Genomic DNA, 24,850 nt, shown 5'->3' on the forward strand with positions numbered 1-24,850 from the left:
TTGCCAAATTCACCTGTCTGTCTCCTATGTCAGTGAATTACCCACCACCCTTCCACACCAAGTTATTTTAATTTTTCTTCGCACACACACGGTTTATTTTTGATAACTCAAAAGTTACGCATGTGCAGTTGGGCTCCACCACCAACAGTAAGTTAGTGGGTATTCACCAGTTTAATCATTCTTTGTGGGTAATTTAATTAGAATTCCTTAGGTCACTTGTACCTTGCGGATACTGACTTTACCCATTACATTTTTACAACTTATTTGAATTATTTTTTTAAATGCTTCTGACCGCTGACATGTTGTCTGAAGTGAACATATCTACTGTACCAGTTTAGCAGTGTGTGCTGGAAAGCCTTGTCAGAACATGGATCAGGTAAATGCAGGCTGCCTTACCTGACAATTTCCCGTCTTTTCTCAGCTGTTACCGTCAAGTAAAACCTAGTTTTTTGTGTTTAATAATATGTTTCAGTGGACCACATGAAGGCATGTGATTAAATATCAATATATCATGTCCTGTTTATTGTAGGGGGATGCATATTTCTATCTAACCACTGTAACGTCAGTAAATGAACCATGCATAATAGTATGCGGGTGTATTTTCCAACAGGGATGTAAAATTCAATATATCATTAGAAAGTAAAAAAAATGCTACCGAGAAGCTGTGGTGGGTTGCCCTGCCCCTGTGCCTATTTTTATGTTTTCTGTTGTATGTTGTGTATGTATTGGTGCACGGGGTATAATGGGGGCTATGTAGCACAAATTATGTAAAATATATATTTGTATTTCGGCATGGGATTACACAACCACTTCACGTGCAGACAAAATGTGTATTAATATGTGAGCACAGGGATTGCACAAATTAGTTCACGTGCCGGGATTCAAGTGAATAATTAATTAGCAATTGAATCCTGGCACAGCTGTGTATATAGAGGCACATATCTCAGGGTGGTGTGTTCAGGAGTGGAGAACGGGAGTAGAGAGAGGAGGTAAAAGAAGAAAACTAAAGAAACAATTGCTGCGTGTGCTGGTTCTACACCAGCACAATACTTGTTTGAGTTATTTGTTTGTCTATTTATTTTTATTTTGGCCAACATGCCCTTTTGTTTTATGAAGTGTTTCTATTCTGTTAAATTTTTTTTTTAAATTATTATTAAAACACAAAAGCAGAGCATTCATACCCCAGAGCTGTCTGTGTCTGTCTTCTTCCAGGTCTGTGATGTCACACCACCCAGCCAGCCTGCCACACTTGCATATTCTGATGTTACACCAGTTTTTCACTTGTGAAAATATATTGATTTGATGCACTATTTTTACTATGTTTAACATTACTTATTTTTGGTGCTTAAATAAATCGCGCAGACTCTTGCATTTGTGTTTCATTCATTTAAGTTTATCAATGTTCCAAAAATGACACGTTTTACTAAACATTTTTAAACAAATACTCTTTGACATTTCTTCGTAACATTACTGTGAGATCTCAGGCATACAAATATCCAGGGTCTTTAAACTATGTGCCACATGTTTGCTTTTCATTGAGCAGTTTCCCTAGTTAAGCTGTGTGCAGCTCCAGTATCAGATCAACATTACGGATCAGTGGAGCCTGATCCAGATCCGCGTAGTAAAACACTGTGATCCGACTCCAGTGATCCTATTTTTTGTTAGTACACCCAGCCCGGTGCAGGACAGTGAACAAGACAGTGTGGAAGAAACAGCAGTGAGGTGCTGTAATTCTGCATAGATTTTATATAGACCTACACTGCATAGATTGTATATAGACCTACAGTTTAGATGGATCATGTTTTACTCTCAGCCAAAAGCCATCCACTGTGAATGATGGCTCAAATAGATGATCCTTCAATGAGTGCCACTGCCAAAGTTACAGACTCAGCTGAAACTAAGGATGAAGATGATGAATACAGACCTAATGGTAGAGGAAAGTAAGTCTGTGACCAGTAAATCACCATTTTAAATATGGTGGAAGATCCTAACCCAGAAACCTATCCTGAACTCAGTAGGTAAAACGCTGCTTTTAGTTAAAAAAAAAAAAAAAAAAAAAAAAAAAAAAAAAAAGAACTACAGTAAACACTGTGTAGCTCAGATATAGTTTTCACTTGTAAGTATTTTGTCATCGAAGTTATACCTGCATTTAAACAAATATGGTGATCATGAAACATTGCTAATTTTGAGTCGACAGCATCAACAGAAAGGACAAACATTTTAACAATGGCATATTATGAATTTCCTTTTTAGTCCACACCCGTCCCCCCAGAGTGCATACCAGTGATGGCGTACCAGTGTTTAACAACCCCAGTCCTCATTTACATACAAGATGTTTCTGTGTATGCTGGTTTTACGAAAATGCATTGATGACAATTTCACTTTCTTGTTATCCTTTTCGAGGGTGAAATACATACACAACACACTTAAATGCCTGTTGGACACACAGGTCCACGTATCTTACACTGAAAATTATTTAAATGTATTTTATGAGTTCCCAGACAAAGGGGGGTGTAACCCCCTCTAGTTTTGTTCCAAGTGATAAATATCTTCTGATGAGACAAAACCCAGTAAGTGCTGGGTATGTCCAGTGAAAAAAATAATGACTGATGGGTTGTAACGGAGGTACAGTTTACCTGCCTTATAGTTTTATTATTTTTAAATAAAAGTACATTTCTTCAGCCCTTTTATTTAAATGTTACAATTTAAGGAAGACAAATACAATATAGAAATTAATGTAGTGATGCTGTTAAGAGGTCTATGACACAGGATACAGTACTTTTACTTGAACAGGCTTTTGCTCTAATTAGGTACCCTAATGCTGCTCAGAATCATTTGACACCTTGGCACTTGAAATGCCTGTTCTATGACTACAGCTTAAGCCACATAGTTAGAAGACTTTAGTAACATGAGAAGTTTAGGTACCAATGGCTTTGAATATGATGCTGGGTCCTTTTTCTATATGTCTTGCAGGTAACAGAACATTCAGGACTGCTTACTTTATTGGTGCAATTGGATTTCCCTGACGCACTCTTCTTTGTTCAGGAGTCATGTAATCCCATTTAAACACAAGGTTCCAGTCAAACCCTACCAGACAAAAAAAAATCCTTGCATCAGCTATATAGTGACAGTAATTAGCAAGAGCTGTCAAATACACATTCTGTGATGATGCTGTTATGCTAATGGGTATGAAAGAAAAAATGTTTTTAAAGCCTTGGTTTTTGCTCTCTGTTAATCACTGAAATTCCCATTAATCTGTAATAGAATAGCCCTCCAGGCCCAGGTCACCTACCCCTGCTGTAAAGCATCAAATCAAGGACCCAACAAGAAGCTAATGGCAATTTAAATATATAGAAACAAACATGTTCTTATTTCATACCCAATTTGAATATTCCCTCACTGTTTCAACCCACTCTCTGATGACATAGAGTAATAGGAAACATTACGGATGTAACCCTGGTTTCCTGAAAGAGAAGACGACCACCAAAACGATACTTTTGGGATATTGTCTGCCTTTGGTAGGTATTCTGAGCATTTTATGTCAAAGCTGCCTATAGGCCTTTTTGCGGAGTGAGGTCCCTGGTCCCGCGTCCCGAGGGATCAAACAGTCACTGCGCAGAATGCTCGTTCTCTTTTTGCCTCGAGGCTGCGCAAGCAACCAAAGCCACTTGGCTGGTTAGTGGTTGATTAGGCTACGCAATATAACCCCAGGGACCTCAGTCCACCCTGGTGGTTGACATATGCTACTACTGATGTGTTGTCCATCCGGACTAATTCATGTCTCCCTTGGAGCACTGGGAGAAAGTGCTGGAGAGCGAGGTGAACCCCCCGCAGTTGCAGAATGTTTATGTGCAGGGACATCCAGGGGCCCACTGACTCCTCTGCCCACCCACACTGCACCCCAACCCATGTTGGAGGTATCTGTCATCACCACCTGACAAATCACCACTACTTCTAGATGCTCACCTTAGCAGCGGTGGGAGGCCTGTCTCCGCCAACGCAGGGCTACCAAACACGCATGGGATCTGTCGAATTTCAGGTGTAGCTGGAAGGTGTTGAGCCATGCTTTGAGCAGGCACATACAGAGTAGGCTGAGCTCCATGGCCAATGTGGCTGGGGCCATTAGACCCAGTAGTCTCTGGAAACACACCAGGGTAACTCTCGATCCCTGATGAAACAGGGAGAGGCAATCCTCTATATCTGCCCCTCCCGCGACTGGGAACATATCAACCAATCGTCTAGGTAGTTCAACACCTTGATCACTTGCAGGAGCAAAAGGGCCAGGCTGGCATCTGAAAAAGAGGCCAGATGGAAGCACTGAAAACTCATACACACTTCCCTGGAAGGCGAAGCAAAGGTATTGCATATGCACTGGATGAATGGGAACGTGAAAATATGTGTCCCGTAAGTCCACTGCGGTAAACCAGTCAGCCAGACTGACTGGAGGATGTGACAGTGAGTCAGCATTTAGAATCTCCTCTCCTTCAAGAATGCATTGAGGTGACTCAGGTCTGAGATGGGGTGAAAGGAATCTACGAAAAAGACCTAGGAGTTTATGTTGACTCAGAAATGTCTTCATCTAGACAATGTGGGGAAGCTATAAAAAAGGCCAACAAGATGCTCGGATATATTGTGAAAAGTGTTGAATTTAAATCAAGGGAAGTAATGTTAAAACTGTACAATGCATTAGTAAGACCTCATCTTAATATTGTGATCAGTTCTGGTCACCTCACTACAAAAAGGAAGAGCGACCAGAATTATTCTGGGTTTAAAAGGCATGTCGTATGTTAAAAGAATTGAACAAATTCTTGAACAAAGAAGACTACATGGCGACCTGATTCAACCATTCAAAATTCTAAAAGGTATTGAAATTGTCAACCCAAGGGACTTTTTCGACCTGAAAAAAGAAACAAGGACCAGGAGTCACAAACTGAGATTAGACAAAGGGGCATTCAGAACAGAAAATTGGAGGCACCTTTTTATACAGAGAATTGTGAGGGTCTGGAACCAACTCCCCAGTAATGTTGTTGAAGCTGACACCCTGGGATCCTTGAAGAAGCTGCTTGATGAGATTCTAGGATCAATAAGCTATTAATAACCAAATGAACAAGATAGGCCAGTGGCCTCCTCTCATTTGTAAACTTTCTTATGTTCTTATGTCTGAGGTGATAGTGTGCCAGTACTGCAGCTGGGGTAGAGAGAAGTGGAGGGTCTACATCCTGAGTTTTCATGTCCCTGCAGGAAGGCTCGGTTGCCTGCTGCCGCTGCAGACGTAGACGATGCCTCAGGTCACCCACAAGAGCTGTGGGCACCGGGATCATGCATGTCACCTTCTGTGTCCTAGCTGATTTCCAACGGCTCAACCTACTGTGCGCCGGGGCACGTAAAGAGGGAGCATGTGCTGGGGTGCTTATGGAGGAAGAATAGCAGCCATCTGCCTTGATGCCTCACATTCTCAGTGGGAGCGTTGGAGTATCTCCTCCATTGCTGGACCGAAAGTATTGCCTGGTGAAATCGGGCGCAACTAGGAGCGATGACTTATCAGCATTAGGGACCCTTGCCTGGGACACCCAGAGCTGTCTGCGGGCCACAATGAGACTGGCCAGGTTCCAGCCCAGGGCTTGCCCTTGGAACCCGGAGACCTGGAGCAGAGAGTTGGTCACTAAGTGTAACTCAGATGCTAGTGGCTTTGGGAGCGGTGACGACTGGATCATATCATCCAGTTAAGTCGTCAGCAGGCTCACTGTATTGGCAAGGCGAGTGGCTTGTGCACCTGCCACATAAACTCTCTTTAAGTGGACCTCTGTGACCCTGCATTGCAGATTAGGGTAAGCAAGGTCCTTGGATAAGCTACCCACAGGCGGAGCCTTAGGCCCCGATGGTGGAGTCCACAGGGGGGAAGCCCGCCAGGCCTAGCTTCTCTGCATTCTCCAAGGAGGCTAGCGGAGAAGCCTGTTTCAGCACACTAGGAGCTGAGGCTGGGTTTTCCCAGGATGTTCGCACCTCCTCAAGGAAGTCAGGGAACACAAGGAAAGGCTAAGGGCATTTAGCCACAGCCTGCATCCTAAATACAGACCAGTGCAGTTCAGCCGCTGCCTTCCAGGGAATGCACAAGAAGGCTGAAGCTCTCTCTACGAGTGCAAAGGTTGAATTTCAGAGTTGGGGCAAGCCAGCATCCGAGGATATCTCGGAGGTGAGGCCCGTCGTGTCCCTTTCCTCAGTGAGGAAATCACCATCCCACGATGGTGTCAATGAAACAGCGTCCTCGTCTTCCTCAGCTATCTCCAGCACTGGTTCTGGCTCACCCTGCATCTACATAGGGAGAGGAGGGGCTGTGTCTAGTGCGGGTGCCACGACCAGAGCAGAGTTAGGGGCCTGCTGCCTGGCCTAAAGCTTCAAGACCTGGGCCATCTGGGCCTTTAGGTCCATGATGTGCCTCACCTGGCGTGAGCACTTGACTCACCTTGTGCCTTGCTCTGGAGAGGAAGAGCAGCTGCACTGGCATGGGCCACAGAGGGGCTCTGTGACAGCTGGAGGATTGTGGATACTGGGGCTCCCAGGGTTGCTGACAGCTTGGCCCTATTGGGCAAGATGTGGGGGAACCTGGATGCTCTTTCAAGTCTCTTTACGCAGGGTACGAGGCTGAAAGGCTGTGCAGACCTGACAGAAGGTCTCGTCCCCCAATGCCAGAGTGGCGTGCTCCACTTCCAGACAGGTAGCTAAGCACCATGTGCACCAGGGGCACCGGGAGATCTTGTGTACTGTGGTACCAAGTGCACCAAGGTACCTATCACCAAGGGCACCGTGTGCACACTTGGGGCTGAGTACCACGCACACCGAGGTGCCTATGTACACTGAGGTCACCGTGTGAACCGGGGTACCGAAGCACCATGGTCACCACAAGACAGATCACGTCTTTAGTATTTTATTTTATATAAAATTTCCTGGGAATTTATTGCTGCAAAAAAATAATTTCAAAAATAATACTAGGATTAAAAAAAAAGGAAAACAGCTCACAAGCTTCTATTTCAAGTGAATGCTAATAATTAGTGACTGTGTAAAGCTGGTGAACTTTATCTGTACTACACACATTAAACAGACAGCCCTGCATGGCAAGAAAACTTGGTGCCAAAGTTTGGATGAAAATCAGTTTTACACTTTGTATATCTAAGCTACTTAGACCGATTTCTGCCAGGCTGCAATTCTAATGTCTGACCGATTAACTGTTCAACTTGTTTTAATTTGCAGCAGATGGAAATGAAAAGCACCCCTTTTTAATCGTATTTAAATTAGATCAGGTGGCAGATGGGAAAGTGGCATTAGTTTCAGCATTGAGATTAGATTAGTAAACCCAAACACTAAACTATAAAAATGATAGATAATGGGGGTGAGTTCAGAAATGCTTCAATCACCCTGCCTTTAGGAGATGCTGTTGTGTTAAAAAAAAAATATAACACAAAATCAGGAAAACCTGTGACTTTAAAGAGGTAGTTTTACCTCTATACCAGTAATACAGTAGGTCGTGAGGAGGGGCTCAAATATGGGCTCATAAAACATTTTCTATGGGACATGGAATGGCTGTCCATAAACTATAAAGATTATAGAAGTTTTGTGTGAACTACAAACAACTGACTTTTTCCAGAAGTCCTTTATGTCTAATAAAAAATCAAGTTATTTGAATTTTGAATTACATACCCCCTTTTAGGTCTGCTGAGGCACCTACATACTGGAAATTATCCATATTTATAACATCGATGATAGGAGATACAACTCTCGTTTTATCCTGGAAAAGGAGATGAAAGTAAATGAATAACTGCTGTTATAATAGACATTGCAGCATAGACTGATGGATGGAGCAGAGGACTGGGAGCTCATGAGATGGCTCACATCCCAGCTCACCCACTTGACCTCATTGTGTCTCCATCCAATCCAGCTTTAGGGATGCACACCTGAAATGAGAATCCATGGGCTATTCTAATATACATTTCTTTCAAACAAATAAGCACATCTAAAGCCAGACACACTGTGTAATACTGTTAAGACTATAAAAAGCACAATCAATTACTTCTCATAAACATAACAGCCCCCAAGATTTACACTCATGTTCTATCCTGCACACATCGTAAGGATTGCCTGTGATACTGAAAGTAAATCGCAAAATTAATAATTAATGTTGTGGCATTTTTTTGTGCATTTGAATGAAGTGCTCATGAGAGTTGAGGGACAATGGCAATGGTTATCATAGCTCACTGCGCGGAACAGATTGACAATTGTAGGTTGGGGACCACAGAGTACTATTGCCTAAACTGAAGCCACAAAACTTGTGGCCTGTTCTGGATTATAACCCAGGTCACTAGAGGTAAAAGGCATTAGAGACTAGTTAGTTTACATACTGTGTCACCTAGCCCCTTTGGATTAAAAAACAAAAAAATGAACATCTCTGTTTGAGGAATGGGTAGGTTCATGTTTAAACAGTACAGTTGAAATTCTGTTCTGTTGACCTACCTCAACAAAGCTTTCTATCTTATTTTTACTTCCTGCTAAACTTCCTGCTATCTTATTTTCACCTGAATACATGACAGGAATCCAAGATCTAACCTTTGTTCTAGTGTTGTAACAGAGCAGATCAGGAGACTCATATTTAAAATGTGTCATCCTCCTATTTGCATAGTGACATACCTTCCTAAAGCTTTGGAAGATTATATGTGAATACACAAATTGGCAAAATACAGCTATGGCCAAAAGTTTTGCATCATTTAGAATTCTAAGATTGAGACAAATAAAAACTATATGAACATAATTTAGATATTTTACTTAACATCATGTAATCAAAGAAATTACACAATTATATCACAAAAATCTACCAGAAGCCATAATAGCAGTACAGTATTTCACATTAGATTTCAAAATGTCAAATTTATCAATTTGTCAATTTTTCCGTGAAGCATATGGAAAACTACAAAGCAGTATGTAATTCAATATGTTAACGTAACATTATTCAGCAGGTTTCAGAAGGTTTTGAAGGGCCTAATTGCATTTATAATCAAGGTCAAACACTGAAAAGATACTCCAGGGCGCATGGTTGAGATGACACCGAGTTCTTTTTTTCTTGTCACTGACAGTGCAGACACACACTGTTTGAGCAGAATAGATGGGAGTAATAAAAAGAAACACAACGACGTCTCGGATTTCAGTCATTTTTCAAGGTATGTGTCTGAGAGGAGTGGATTCACAAACCTCTAAAAATACATTATTTTAAGTGACAAAGTTGGGGTGACTGAGTATAAAGACACCTTTTTTTTTGCAATCTTCCAGTTCATTTAGTTGTTCTTCCAAATCAGCATGTCTGCCTATTACTTTTTGGTTTTTTGCAGGTAATTAGTCACTCAGTTTCACAGTTACAGCTGTACATCTGTAATTGTAAAAGCAAGATGGCTACAGTCCGATACTTTAAATTTTATGAGGCAGCGCAATGATTTTGAATATGTGACAAGCCTCCAGCTGTCCATATCCATCCAATATGCAGTCAGCTGGAACCTTGCTTGACCAAGCACATTGCTTGTTGCATGTTCCATTGCCAGTCCTGGATTATTTATATATATTTGGGTTTTTTTTTTGTTTTGTTTAAAGTTGTTTGTACACACACTGTGTCCTGTGGGGTCTACAATTAAGAGGCATGTTCTCCAATTGCCTGAAATTCAATTGTAGTAAAGGGTTAAACTGTGGCCTCTATGACCACAGACTTAATGATGAGATTTAAACTGCCATTTAATAGCTTGGAATCTTGTGATGTCACTATACTAGTAGATGTGGGAGGAGTGTTTCAAAGCCAAGAGAAATAACAGTTGCTGACCTCTGCTACCCTCTCTAGCAGTGGCTCCAACCAGTGTTCATTGCATTCACAGTGGCTGTCAAGGAATGTTAACACCTTAGCTACGGCAGCATCTGCACCCCTCACGCGAGATCGCATCAAACCTATCAGAAAGAACAAAGTTTATTACAGTCAGATAGATAAACATATAAAAGGGTTATTTTAAAGAGAGCTGCTGAGCAATGCAACATTGTAGGTAAAGAAACCAAATGGAGGCCAACCAGATTTAAAAATGGCTTCTGAAAAGTCTCCTCAATGCTGATTGTGGTGAAGTGAGATGGGGAATCATATGGCAATGTGCTATGTACTAAAATCCATATGTGATGCTGTAACAGGGGAGATCTGTACTGACTGCCTGACGTATGCATAGTGCTACAGGAAGAGGGTAGCAGCCCCGTAAGATCTGCCTGTCGGTCATGGCGATGACCCGGAGAGGTGGGGAAGAGGGTGTGTTGGCTTCCCTCTCTCTGAGTGGCTGGGAAGCAGGCCTTGGCGGGATTGCTGGGCCTATAAAATAATGTTGTTTTTCCTTCAGACCTGCCCCTCTAAGATGGAAAACGAGCCAGCGTAGCAGGTTGAGGGAACAAGGGAGTGTAGGATGGAGACCCAGGCCATGTGGATAGCGAAGGTCGGGGTAACGCTGCAGAGTGCAGCACCTTTATTTTTATTCAGTAGTTTATTATAAGTGTTTTCCTTTGTACGTTCTATTTTGGATTAATATTTCTGGCACTTGTATGTGCACCAAAGGTGACCATCATTGGTAGAAGCAGTACCACAGTGGCACCTTGTGGTAAACAATAAATCAGGCACCCAAGTGGTGTTGAGAACTTCAACTTTCTGTCTCTGGTGTCAGTGAATTCCCCACCATTTCACAGATGCACTGAGCAGTGATGCCCTGAGCAGTGGCAATATGCTTCCCCACCTCATTTCTACCAATCAGTCTTTCAAAAAGCAATGTTGGCAAATAATAATATACACAGAAACAGTACAGAATTACACAAAACGTATATAATAGGATATTAAATAAATGAATATGATGACATATTTGAAAACAAATAAATGGTGTGATTATTTAAAAGCACTGAAAGCATTTAATTCCTTTCAGAAACAAATTATAATACTATGACACGACCAGGTGTATGGACATCTCTTATCCCTGTTTATTTGTTGTAAACACAGCCAGTGTGACTAATAGACATGTACTGGTGCTCAGTGTTCAGTAACTACCACTGGCTACATTTACATCAAAAAGGGGAAGTAACACACCGCACTATTATTCCTGAAGAAAAGAAAATAACCTTGACTCTGTCCTTTTATTTTGACAAGAGTTTACAACAAACTTCTAAGTGCCACACCAGTGGGTGTTACTAAGGAGGGACAATGCTAATATTTTAGGTAGCACACAGCATAAGAGCGTAAGAATAACTGAATGCACACTGAATTAAAAAGGCTGTTACCATGACAAAGATTCTGGAATGATACTACAGAAACTTCTCATTCAGAATGTGTATGTACTTATAGGTTTTTAGTCAAACAATTTAATGTGTGCTTGTAATTTCTATGTAAATGTAAGTATTTATATGTAAAAACAAATAAATTGTCCCTCCAATTTGACGCATTTTGACGCATGGAACGAAGTTAATAGTGGTCTACCTTGTCCAGGCTTTCCACAACAAGAACATGCATTCCAAAATATAGAAAATTATAGTATGATGGCGTTATGGTGATATCACGAATCTAGAAAAAGAACATTCAATTCTGGTGCCAAAAGTCATTTAAAATATAACCACTGTTGCATGCTAACAGGGGAATGACATTATCCATTTTGTGTAAACACATTCGTAGAATTTATAAAGTATACTTCAGCATGCAGAACACTGAGTGCATTTGATTCAGACTCAAACATTTCATGCCTAGCCTCAGATCGAATATTTCAACTTACCTTCTCGTCGATCATTTCTGAGTATCCGCACTTTTTCTATCTTTGCCAACAAAGCGCCATCTTCAGCTGCAAAATAATACAACAAACACATATTACAATCACTCAACCTTATCCAAATAATGTATTTAAAATGAAGAAAGTGCTTCTAAACTAACCGTTGTCACTGTAATCATCAACTAATATAATTTCTTTGATAAGATGCGCTGGGCTTTTCTTAAGAACACTAGGAAAAAAGTAAAAAATAGACAACTGTTAGATGCAATATGCTTTAGACAGTGTATTTATTATAGACACACAGTGAACATTTATATTGATACCTGACAATAGTACGCAGCAAAGCAGATCGAGCCTCGTTGTGGAAGGTGATGACAACGCTGGTTGCTGGTAAATCAGTCTGCCACAGTTTATGTCGACAACTGTAAGAGAAAAAAGAACAGTAATTAAGCCAAACAAGACAATTCCATAAACGTTACTCATTTTACATTAGCAACATAGATCTCATATGGGCTGTTTTTAAATAAATACATGTTACGGCAAACATGTATTAATTTTAAAACATATCTGGTTAAAGACAATCAGAGATTGGTTCCCTTGCCTTCCAGGAAGTCTGTTACTGCTTTACTTTCTTGGTCATTTCACCCTAGAAGAACCTTGTTGGTCAAAGCATGTTACTAGCTGAAAGGATATCAGTCAATAGAGGAAGCATCTGATTGGTTATTTATTGGAAAGGCGGCAATGAAGGGGGTGGGGACAGTTTCATCCTGCAGGTGAAATGACCCAGGAAGTCCAAGACAGTCTAAAAGCATGGCTTGCAAACAGATTTATTTAACCTACAGCAGTACCATGTTCTAAAATGAAAATACAGGTTTGCTGAAACATGTGTTTCTTTCAAATTAGTGTCATTGAACTGTCTAATATAAGGCAATACAGGTCTAGAAAATTAACTGTTTTTGTGAAATTCTGTACATTTTTCGTTATTTTAAAGTTTAATTATGCTAATAACCAATAACATTTCACTATTATTTTATTTTTGTTTGTACAATGGCCGAAATGGCCACCATTTTACATGGCATTGGCAAATCTCTATGGCAACTTGCCGAGGTACTTAGAGCTGTTAATATATGTTACCTTTTAGTTGTCAAGCTGTGAAGTGTTCCATTATCTAACACACAGGAATATCTGAATAACTGAAGCAATGATCAATAGAATATTCAAAGCAGTTCATGCAGCACTTCTTGCTAGCGAGTGTTTACCTGTAGCTCCTACTGCAAAAAAAAACATTTTGACTGCATTTCCATATCACTGAACATTTTCCAAGTTGATTTTGAAAACAAAGTATAACATGTATAAAAGCTGAAGTGTGTTCCTTTACTATTTCCTGTTTTACTATGAAGTGACAATGCTGCACATCTGTTTTCATATCACTAAGATCAAGCTTTTATATCATTTCTTCTCCTGTATTATAAAATATCCATAATGAATATCATCTCACAAGGCAGCAGGTTAAATGGATATCAGCATACAAATCATCAACAGCTGTGAAAACCACCACAGAGCAGACCAACTTTAGCCTTTGACCATGGCCATAACTAGCTATGAGGACACCAAGGCTATGTCCTTGGTTGTTTTATTGCATCATCAAAGCTGATGCTTATGTAAAAATTCTGGTAAAGTACAACAGATTCCTTAATTTTCTCTGTTGGTTTGCCATGTAACATAGATTTGGAGGTTGAATAGTCAATACCAAGCAGTCTATAAGCTTGAAACTGAGGTTTGACCTTGATAGAATGTCAGCTCTGGTTACGACGCTGCCTCTGACAGGCTTTGAACTGAGACGAATGTTATCTCTAAAGAAGAGATCTTGCTGTATGTGCTGCAGCAAGTTTCTGACAACCTTACCACTGGACTTCCAATAATCATACTGCTCAAATGCTTAGGTGCATAGGAGTTTTGGTAGAACAGTAGCACACAAATGGCACTAATCCGTGGCTTGTTTGGACAAATAAAGACTGTATTTTGTTTCTGTTTTGCTTGCTTTTTTAATAAAAAATGTAATTACTACAAGGTGGGATATTTTCTAATAATTTACTCTGAGTATTATAATTAGGGATCTACCTCATCTGAGATTTTGCGATAATCATGAAATTGAGGGATCACTGCAAAATTCACCACTTTAGAGGCCAATGCATACTGGACTAGTAATTTAAATTAACTACTGCACACTGCAAGCAATCTTAAACATGCATCTTAATTCTGTAGATAGGCTTTTTTTTATTCATTCGTCATCCGGTGTGCATTGTACTTGTTAATTTAAAAAAAGAAAATAAATAACAAAAAATATATTATACATAAATTATGATTTCCATTACATCAGAGTAGATGTTAAAACTTCATGCTGACTTGAATTCAGCTCTCACCAAGATAAGCACCAACTAAGACATAGCTTTACAGTAAAATAATATGATCCATCTGCACCTCCATCCATTTGTGTTACTTTCCATCTGATGATCTGCCTCGTGTTGATGGCTGAAGTGTAATGCTGACTCCAGGGATCAGCTTAGTTTGCCTCCCTAGCGCATCAGCACACACAACGGCTGCGATGCATTGTTTTCTTCTATTGTGCTTGAGATTCCCAGCCAGAATCTTTCCATCTCAACCACAGCCAATTGCTGCTCCTTTCTGCTGCTTCAGATAAGTTCTTCACTGTGCGATGCAACTCTTGGCCACTGAACCCGACACCCCTGAGAATTGTGCCACAAATCCTTGACAACCCACCTCCACTGGGTAAACTCGGACTCTCCATCCTCGCTCTTCTGCTTCAGCAGCTAGTTGAGCATACCAAAGTTTCTTCCTCTCATACGCCTCATCCACAGCATCTTCCCATGGCACTGTTAACTCTACCACATGAACAAAGTGTGCTGATCCAGACCACAAGACAATGTCTGGTCGAAGGTTAGTGGTGGCAATCTCAGGTGGAAAAGTAAGCCGTTGACCAACAGCAGCTCTAGCAGCTTCCAGTTGTCCTGGGCGAGGCTTGGCTTTAACACTTTTTCTTGGTGGTTGCTCTCCTGGACTGAGGAATACCTTTTTTTGTGTGTGTAATGCTTTGATGGAACTAGTGGCAACTTATTGGTCAGGTTACGCTTGTCTTCCAATGCGAAGGCCAAACATCGCAGCACCTGGTAGTGGCACCAAGTAAACCATCCTTGGCTAAGCCCCACCTTACATCCTGTCAAAATGTGCCTTAATGTTGCAGGTGATGAACACAAAGGACATGAGGGATCCTCACCCACCCAGAGGTTTAGGTTCTGTGGTGGTGGGAAAACATCGTATGTTGATCTGACGAGGAAACGGAGCCTGCTCTGTTCCATTGCCCATAGGTCTTGCCAGCCGATCTTGCATTATTCCACACTCTCCCATCTGCTTGGTCTGGGAAATAGCCTTTACACACCTCATCCTCTCCTGCTTTTGCACCTCATTGACTACCCGCTTCCTCCGTTGAGCTAGCGTTGCTTTGTGCCATGTAGGAGGAGCTGAACTGAAACCAAGACCCCCTCTTCCACGCTGTACTTGCCCCATAATATCACCAGATTCAAAGGACAGCCTTAGCATCTTCCACAGCTTTCTTTGCCGCCCACTTTCTTCCAGTTTTCAACACAGGTGCTGCCTCCGTTATGCACTTGTTGCGTGAATCTACTAATGTCGTTTCCAGTCGGACTTTGGCGCACTTAAACTCCTCGGTTAGAGCAGAGATTGGTAGCTGCAGTATTCCTTTACCAAAAAATCCCACTCTGCTGAGGCAGCATGGAACTCCCAACCATTTCCTAACGTATGAACTGATTAAAACTTCCAGCTTCAACTGTTGTCAAGGAAACCTCGTACACAAATCAGTGGCCACAGCAGTCTTGGCAGTAGACCAAACTGAAAGCACCAGAGTTTCAGTTTGTCCGGTAAAGTGCTGCTGTCTATGCTCTTCAACCTTTCCACTGCTTGTTGTCTAACTTCTCCCACACAAACTTTATCCTTTAGATCCCCGTTGTACCAAGCCAGTGGAGAAATGGTACATCCTGCCATTATTCCAACTTCTAAACATTGCCATGTAGTGTTGAATTCTGAAGTTGAAAAACTAAATTACAAATCTCTAAAGTAGGCTTTCACTAAATGTGTTATTGTCATCGGTACGCTGAAAAAATCAAATGCTGCCTAAAGAAGATCATGTGGCACTGAACCATATGCATTAGCCAAATCCAGGAATGTCACATGGAGCTCATTCCTCTCCTTTTTTGCTGATTGAATTTGTTGCCAGATTACGTTAATGTGTTCCAAGCATCCTGGGAAACCTGGAATGCCTGCTTTTTTACTGAAGTGTCAATGAAGTAGTTCTTTAATAGGTAGGTTGATAATCACTGAGCAATAATGCTGAAGAAAATCTTGAAAACAAAAATTATATATTATTGTGACAGGGTGCAGCGTGACTATTTTGTGGTGTTCAGAGTGGATGTGAGTCTGCTGTGTGGATCTGAGTGAATTAATTTGTGTGAGGAATGTGTGAAAGGCATTGCAGCTGATGAGGTGTGAATTGCCCAATAGCTGCAGCACCTGTATAAAAGGGGGTGGTTAGGAGTGTTAGTTGGTGAGAGTTTGTAAGAGTGAGAAGACCTGTGTGTGTGTGTGTGTGTGTGTGTGTGTGTGTGTGTGTGTGTGTGTGTGTGTGTGTGTGTGTGTGTGTGTGTGTGTGTGTGTGTGTGTGTGTGTGAGAGTGAGAGTGAGTGAATGAGAGAGAACCTGTGTGAGAGAGTGTGTATTTTGTGTTTAGAATGTATTGCTAACAGTGTTTTGTGTTAGTTCTGTTTATTTGGCCATTGTGCCTTTTTGTTTGGTAATTATTATTTAATTAAAAGTATTTTATTTGCTGCACTTTCCGTCTCTCTCCTCACTTTGGCTATCCTGTCACAATATATATACACACACACACACACACACACACACACACACTGAGTGTACAAAACATTAGGAACACCTGCTCTTTCCATGAAATAGACTGACTAGGTGAATCCAGGTGAAAGCTATGATCCCTTATTGATGTAACCTGTTAAATCCACTTCAATTAGTGTAGATGAAGCAGAGACAGGTTAAAGGATGATTTTTAAGCCTTGACACAATTGAAACATGGATTGTGTATGTGTACTATTCAGAGGGTAAATAGGCAAGACAAAAGATTTAAGTGCCTTTGAACGGGGTATGGTAGTAGGTGCCAGGCGCGCCAGTTTGAGTGTGTCAAGAACTGCAACGCTGCTGGGTTTTTCACACTCAGCAGTTTCCTGTGTGTATCAAGGATGGTCCACCACCCAAAGGACACCCAGCCAACGGCAGGCCAGTGGTCAAAAACGGCTCATTGATGAAAGAGGCCAAAGGAGGCGGACACGAATTGTGCAGAGCAACAGGGACGGGCTATAGTTAGTCAACTGACAGTCCAGTACAACAATGGTGCCAAAACACCCATAAAAGAATGCACAACTCGGCGTACCTTGACATAAATGGGGTATGGCAGCTGACGACCTAACAAAGTTTCACTTCTTTCAGCAAAACACAAGAAACTGTGGTTGCAGTGGGCTAAAGAACAAAAACACCGGAGGGTATGAAAAACATTGCCTGGTCTGATGAATCCTGGTTCCTGCTGTTTCACACTGATGGGAGAAAACCACATGAGTACATGCATCCATCATGCCGTGTGCCAACATTGCAGACTGGTGGTGGTGGTGGTGTGATTGTGTGGAGTGTGTTTTCATGGCACACATTGGGCCCCTTGATAAAAGTGGAGCAATGTTTGAATGCCACAGGATATCTGAACATCATTGCCAATCAGGTGCACCCCCTCATGGCAGCAGTGTATCCATCTGCTAATGGATTTTTTCAGCAGGATAATGCCACAAGACTAGGATTGTCGAAAAATGGTTCCACAAACATGATAGTGAATTCAGCTTACTGCAGTGGCCTGCCCAGTCACCAAATCTCAATCTAATTGAGCATCTGTGGGATGAGATGGAACGAGCTATTTGGAGTAGAGATCCACTACCAGCCAACTTGACAAAACTGTGGGAAGCATTGGAGTCAAAATGGGCCAGCATCCCTGTGGAACGCTTTCGACACCTTGTAGAGTCCAAGCCCCGACAAACTGAGGCTGTTCTGAGGGCAAAAGGGGGTGCAACTCAATATTAGGAAGGTGTTAGTACTGTTTTGTACACTAAGTGTGTGTTTGGTTTTATATATATATATATTTTAAAAGTACCTTACCCCTGTTTCAAACTGATGCTCCAGCAGCGTGCCAAACTGAATTGAGAAGAAATATGCATTAGAGCCGCACTTTATTATATTCCATGAACCAATTGATTTCATTCTGGAGAACTGGAGTGCACTGTGCATATTCCAAAGTAATCTCCCACAATGCAGCATAGTGAGTAATGACAAAACCAAGTAGTGAGTGAGTGTATATGTTTGTTTACATTTGTTATCGATATTGTGCAATTGTACCAATGAAAACATTTACCCACTCTATCACATAGCATTCCATGTTCACTCTAGCTAGTTAGATATGGATTCATGTGATACCACACAGCGAATCATTATTTGGAAGATTCTTCAAGAGAGAAAGAGGTGGCGACAAGAAATGTCTTCATGAAATGCTTAATTAGAAGTGTGAGACTCAGACTGGTTGCTCCACGGTGGGCGCTGCCATAATTGATTCTGGTGGTAACAGGTGATCAGTGTAGCATTGCGGGACACACAATACTCTTTAGCATATCATTTGCCTGCATTAACATTATGTACAGTTCGCTGCTGAAGTGCCGTACAAAAGGCACACCAGAAGTGCTTGGAGCCGCACAGGAAGGTTCGCTAGCGTCGAAAGAGTGCCAAGGTGTACTTAATTGTTTCAGACGCTGCTCAACTCATGTACTTAATGGGTACATAATTGTGCTTTAATTCAGTTCGGCACGGCGCTGGAGCATCAGTTTGAAATGGGGGTTAGACATATAACATTAAAAAAATACTCCAAAGCGATTAACTTTCTTCTTTACTGTTCACATTACAACAATGTTTTAAAATCAGCCTATCAGTGCGTGTGTACTGCCTTTTCTGTGACCTGTACAGGAGGTGGGACAAAGTCAGTGCTACATTCCTACTTAGATTTAGGTTGCTAAAATCTACTAGTTTTCAGCATTGGTGGTAAAATGCCAAAAAATGGACAAAGCAAAAAAAGTATATTTTCCCATAGAAACTACATGCAGGCTATGTAACTCCATAATCACACATTAAACAAAAGGCTACTACAGAGGCTGCTAAACAGAACATAAAACAAACAGCTTTCAGAAAACAAAAACTTGAAAGTAAGCGCACACAAAAAGTATTCCTGTTGGTTGTATCTAAGTGAAATCAGTAATTCAGGTATGATCTAGCACAGCCACCTTGCTTCAAACAACCTGCTGCTTACTTCTTAGACATAGTTAGAATTTTAGAGCTGAATAGGCATGCTTTCTTTGTTTTGACTTGGTACTAATAAAATAAATTCCTGGATGGGACAAATAACATGACAATGAACGTGCTGCATATAGGCCTTTATTAAACAATGCCAGATGCCCTTGGGTAACCGAGTTTTGGGACCGTTTCTAATCAATTTCCGCATCTGTATAACTTGGCAAAGCTTTGCCTTACACTTCCAACAAATTGAGTGGATGCAGATCGTGCAGTCGCAATGTATGGGCAAGGCCACACCAGACAGAGAATGTCGGCAGTAACTGAAGTTGCATGCTTGCCTTTAACAAATGACAGCACTCTGTTTTAGTAAGGAAGCAAGTACCATTATTTTTAGGCTTTTACTGTGGTCTGAAATATTATCTACTTATTATTTAATGTTTAAACAGGACCACGAAATTCTAATTTTTTTCCATAACCTACCTGCGGAAATTATGTAAATTCTCTGCAATTTAAGTAGACCCCTAACTATAATGAGTCGATGTCTTTTGCCAGTGTTCAATAATAAAATCCTAAAACATTCATTTCACTCATTTTGCATCTATGTATCTATATCCAATAGTAACTCAGGATGATAGTTTCATTGATTCTCTATTTCCTGTAACTAGTAGAATGTTGAATCCCCTGGTCACAAGCACCTTTGATTTGTTGAAACCAGACAATGGGGGCAGCTAATGCAAAGTGTCCTTTTCCCCCACCAGAACAAACACACTTTTTATTTATTTGTTAATCACACCAATAATTAATTTGAAAAATCAAATTTTGCAGAGACATTTGTCCACTTGACATGGTTTGTTTTACAGTGTAGTTTTAGCCCAGAATATAAAATGTTTTAAAGTGTTTTTTATTGTAAATAGTTACAAGCCAGTCATTTCATCATTCCATTCTCCAGACTCAAATCAAGTTTAAAAAGCCCACATCACTGGTCAAAATATTTCTTAATTTGTTTTTATTTTAAGTAAGAAAGTCACCAAAACACAAACCATAGTTTGAAGAATAAATAAGGGGTTAGTGACGACTGTGTTGGTGGTTTTGTGAGATGAATGCCAGCCAGAGTTAAAAGCTCTTGGGGGGGGGGGGGGTTCACTACAAGTAAACAGGATTGGATTGTGCTACTAATTGAAATTACACATTTCAAGGACACAGGCTGTTTACATCACGTCCTCTGGTTTACAGTACTGGGGGCTTTTTCAAAACTGCTAATACATAGTATATAGGATTAGTATATAAATTACAAACTTTTCGGAAGCAGCATTGAATACACTTCAATACTGCTATATTCTAGCATCTCAAAAATTGTTGTTCTATTCCTTTCTACATTTTCTTCAAATGTTCACTTGGGAGTGTGCATTAAGGAGTTACATTGAACATTAACTGAAATTGTGGATACAAGTACTAATAATTACAAACAACTCACTGTCTCACTTTGCTAGCTCTATAATTAACCTTTGCTGAAACAGAAACATTTCAACACAAAGCAACTACTGTATAAAATTATAAAAAAATATATATGTGTGAAGTTATCTAGACTTAAAAATGTGCAGCAGTTTGCGAGTGTTTCTTTATATGTCTGTGCAAATAATTGTCTTGTTTGTTACACTAAATGGCTAACACGATTCCAGAGCTGTCGCCAAGAGCCAGCACTAAAATCGGAACAGAACTGCACAATTGTCACTAAATAAACTGTATCACCCACCACGAACACTACTGCACGCACCCAGGTCTGGTGACCGTGTGTATATTATTGTGGGGCAGACACATCTGATTTATTATTGTTTGTTTATTATTGTTACTAGTCACCAGACCTGGAATTACAAATAAAATACCCCTTTCCAAACCGGATTACAGTCTCTGTCTGTTTCATTCCTGCATGGCATCACCTCTGCACCTGTATCCACTCAGCTACCTTGTCACATGCTCCCACCAATGTTCTTTCAAATTATTATCCCACATTCCAATTGGGATACCACACCAGACCAGGACCACATATTGTACGAGTGAATTAAACAAGAAATAAATCACCTCCCACCTCCTCCCAGCCACATATCCATCCACTATCATTAACCGCTTAATCCTTTATAGGGTTGCAGTGAGCCGGAGCCTAACCTGGCAGAAACAGGGCGCAAGACAGGACTACATCCTGGACGGGATGCAGGTCACCACACACACAAGGCAATTTAGAGTGACCAATCAACCTGAACAGTATGTCTTTGGACTGTGGGAGGAAACCGGAGTACCCAGAGAAAACCCACATGAACAGGGGGAGAACAAGCAAACTCCACGCAGACAGACCCCTAGGCTGGAATCAAACCCAGGACCCTGGTGCTGTGAGGCAGTAGCTCTACCCCTATGCCACCGTGCCACCCCAAAGCCACATATAAATCACTAAATTACAGATGTCCATACTAGGAAAAGTTAGTGTACCATGACATTCGTCTACACATCACTGATTAGGCAATACGTTTGTATGCTTCACACTGTTTATTGAGTTTACTTCAGAATTTATGATTCAGTATTTTGAATGACCATCCACAAAATATAGACTATAATCCCTTGAATAGTTTATAAGCAAGCTCACTCTTAAATAGGTCACCATGAACGTCAATGTATATTACATTTCATTGCATTCGATAAGTGGTTCTCAGGATATTTTAAGCATAATGTAAGTTCCTTGAAAAAAGTACTGTAGGTCACCATCTCAGTATAGATTAACTTTTTGTGTTACACCAATCAAGGGAGCAATTTCATTGTCTAGAAAGTGTTTCAACCTGCATGATATGTCACCATTTTAGGTAGTACAGCTTGTAACTGACAACTTATTCATCTTGGGAGGGGTGGGGTGCCATTTTATAAGTGCAATAACACACTCCAAGGTGTTCAAATAAGGTCCAAAACCTGCAGACAGGTTGTTTAAGAGTATTGAGCTTCCCCTCATACCAGACCATGTTTGAACACCCTGTTGTGTGCTATTGTTTTCTTATAAACTACTATCAAAAAGATACCAATCAAAAGAAAAGGTACATTATTTAAGCAGTTGTATTAACTCCTAGGGATGAAGAACTTTATATTTTTCGAAACCCTGCTACTTAGTCTTTAAATATGTTCTTCCTCATAAAAATAATTAAACATGAAAAGTTACATACATTTTATTCCACCGTTTAATGGTCAGGGTCTCTACTGGGTATTAACCATTCCTAACTGTCACAATTAGCACTTTACCGCCTCTCCAAGAAGAACTGTATAATCCCCAAAACAAAGAAAAAGTTGTAGGCTTTTACTACACCTAAAGCCCGCCACACACAGCCCTTAAAACCAGGATTATCCAGATTTCAGTCGGGAAGTCTTCAGATTTGAAGAGTGAACATGTTGAATCTTTTTCAGTTACAGTTTCATTTGGATGTGATCAGTCTGTCTGTGTACGCCAGTTGCCGTCCAAGACTGACTGAGACTGATTAGTCATACAGGGTGTCAACCAATGGTGAAGCAGCTTTAATTGACATGGTTGTCATGTGACTTGTCATACAAGATGGCAGAATACTGGACAAAAGATTGTGAAGATGAGCTTGTGTAAATGGCCAACAGCTAAATAGGCCAAGAGCTTCTTTTGGTTGCCTCACGGTGCGGATTCCGCCGTCTAAATCAGCATACGATGCCATGCGTAATGTGAGGGTCACTATGATTGGCTAAGTTAATAAAAAAATGTGTACAGGGCAGTACTGATTAAATTTGCATACATAGTATATCACCAGGATCTAGGTGTGGTCAGTCTAATTCAGTCTTAGAAGTGCAAGACTCCTAGTCGGGAAAAACTCAATTGTGACGTCAAACCAAAACTGATCGCAGAATCTGTGAGATGAGTCAAGAAGGCCTGAGTCAGGCTGTGTGTGGTGGGCTTCAGACAAAACAGACTTAAAATGGAGATTTTGAAAAGCTATTTTCTAAAATCGGGAAATGCAGTGGTTACTTTCACTGTCAGTACTCCTTAGGAGGATTTCCTTATATAAAACTACTCACCCCCCTTTTTACTGTAACATCCTCCTGCAGCGAATCAACGGTCATTCATTATCCTCTACATATACAGTGTTCCCCCTTTTGTATATCTGTAGTTCAGAACCATAAATGAGACAATTTATGATCCACCTTATAACGATAATACAATTTAATAAGAACATAAGAAAGTTTACAAACGAGAGGAGGCCATTCGGCCCATCTTGCTCATTTGGTTGTTAGTAGCTTATTGATCCCAGAATCTCATCAAGCAGCTTCTTGAAGGATCCCAGGGTGTCAGCTTCAATAACATTACTGGGGAGTTGATTCCAGACCCTCACGATTCTCTGTGTAAAAAAGTGCCTCCTATTTTCTGTTCTGAATGCCCCTTTGTCTAATCTCCATTTGTGACCCCTGGTCCTTGTTTCTTTTTTCAGGCTGAAAAAGTCCCTTGGGTCGACACTGTCAATACCTTTTAGAATTTTGAATGCTTGAATTAGGTCGCCACGTAGTCTTCTTTGTTCAAGACTGAACAGATTCAATTCTTTTAGCCTGTCTGCATATGTCATGCCTTTTAAACCCGGAATAATTCTGGTCGCTCTTCTTTGCACTCTTTCTAAAGCAGCAATATCTTTTTTATAGCGAGGTGACCAGAACTGAACACAATATTCAAGATGAGGTCTTACTAATGCATTGTACAGTTTTAACATTACTTCCCTTGATTTAAATTCAACACTTTTCACAATGTATCCAAGCATCTTGTTGGCCTTTTTTATAGCTTCCCCACATTGTCTAGATGAAGACATTTCTGAGTCAACAAAAACTCCTAGGTCTTTTTCATAGATTCCTTCTCCAATTTCAGTATCTCCCATATGATATTTATAATGTACATTTTTATTTCCTGCATGCAGTACCTTACACCTTTCTCTATTAAATGTCATTTGCCATGTGTCTGCCCAGTTCTGAATCTTGTCCAGAACATTTTGAATGACCTTTTGCTGCTGCAACAGTGTTTGCCACTCCTCCTATTTTTGTGTCGTCTGCAAATTTAACAAGTTTGCTTACTATACCAGAATCGAAATCATTAATGTAGATTAGGAATAGCAGAGGACCTAATACTGCTGTGGTACTCCACTGGTTACCACACTCCATTCTGAGGTTTCTCCTCTAATCAGTACTTTCTGTTTTCTACATGTTAACCACTCCCTAATCCATGTACATGTGTTTCCTTTAATCCCTACTACGTTCAGTTTGAGAATTAATCTTTTGTGCGGGACTTTGTCAAAAGCTTTCTGGAAATCTAAATAAACCATGTCATATGCTTTGCAATTTTCCATTATTGATGTTACATCCTCAAAAAAATCAAGCAGGTTAGTTAGAAACGATCTCCCTTTCCTAAAACCATGTTGACTGTCTCCCAGGATACTGTTACCACATAGGTAATTTTACATTTTGGATCTTATTATAGTTTTCATATAATAAAGTCAGGCTTATTGGTCTGTAGTTACCTGGTTCAGTTT

At 40.6% G+C, this 24,850-nt stretch overlaps 1 protein-coding gene across 1 annotated transcript in view; it reads right to left on the reverse strand.

Moving 5' to 3' along the window:
• galnt2 (UDP-N-acetyl-alpha-D-galactosamine:polypeptide N-acetylgalactosaminyltransferase 2) overlaps positions 1 to 24,850 on the reverse strand; it is a 157,783-nt gene that overhangs the window by 45,222 nt on the left and 87,711 nt on the right. Inside the window, exons 4-9 of the mRNA XM_041252811.1 lie at positions 12,131 to 12,229; positions 11,969 to 12,036; positions 11,814 to 11,879; positions 9,854 to 9,975; positions 7,696 to 7,783; positions 3,000 to 3,087 (exon numbers count right to left, since the gene is read on the reverse strand). Coding sequence (XP_041108745.1) covers positions 3,000 to 3,087; positions 7,696 to 7,783; positions 9,854 to 9,975; positions 11,814 to 11,879; positions 11,969 to 12,036; positions 12,131 to 12,229 — 531 coding nt within the window. The remainder of the gene's footprint in view (positions 1 to 2,999; positions 3,088 to 7,695; positions 7,784 to 9,853; positions 9,976 to 11,813; positions 11,880 to 11,968; positions 12,037 to 12,130; positions 12,230 to 24,850) is intronic.

This window comes from Polyodon spathula, chromosome 6, assembly GCF_017654505.1.
Source record: "Polyodon spathula isolate WHYD16114869_AA chromosome 6, ASM1765450v1, whole genome shotgun sequence".
Lineage (NCBI taxonomy): Eukaryota > Metazoa > Chordata > Actinopteri > Acipenseriformes > Polyodontidae > Polyodon > Polyodon spathula.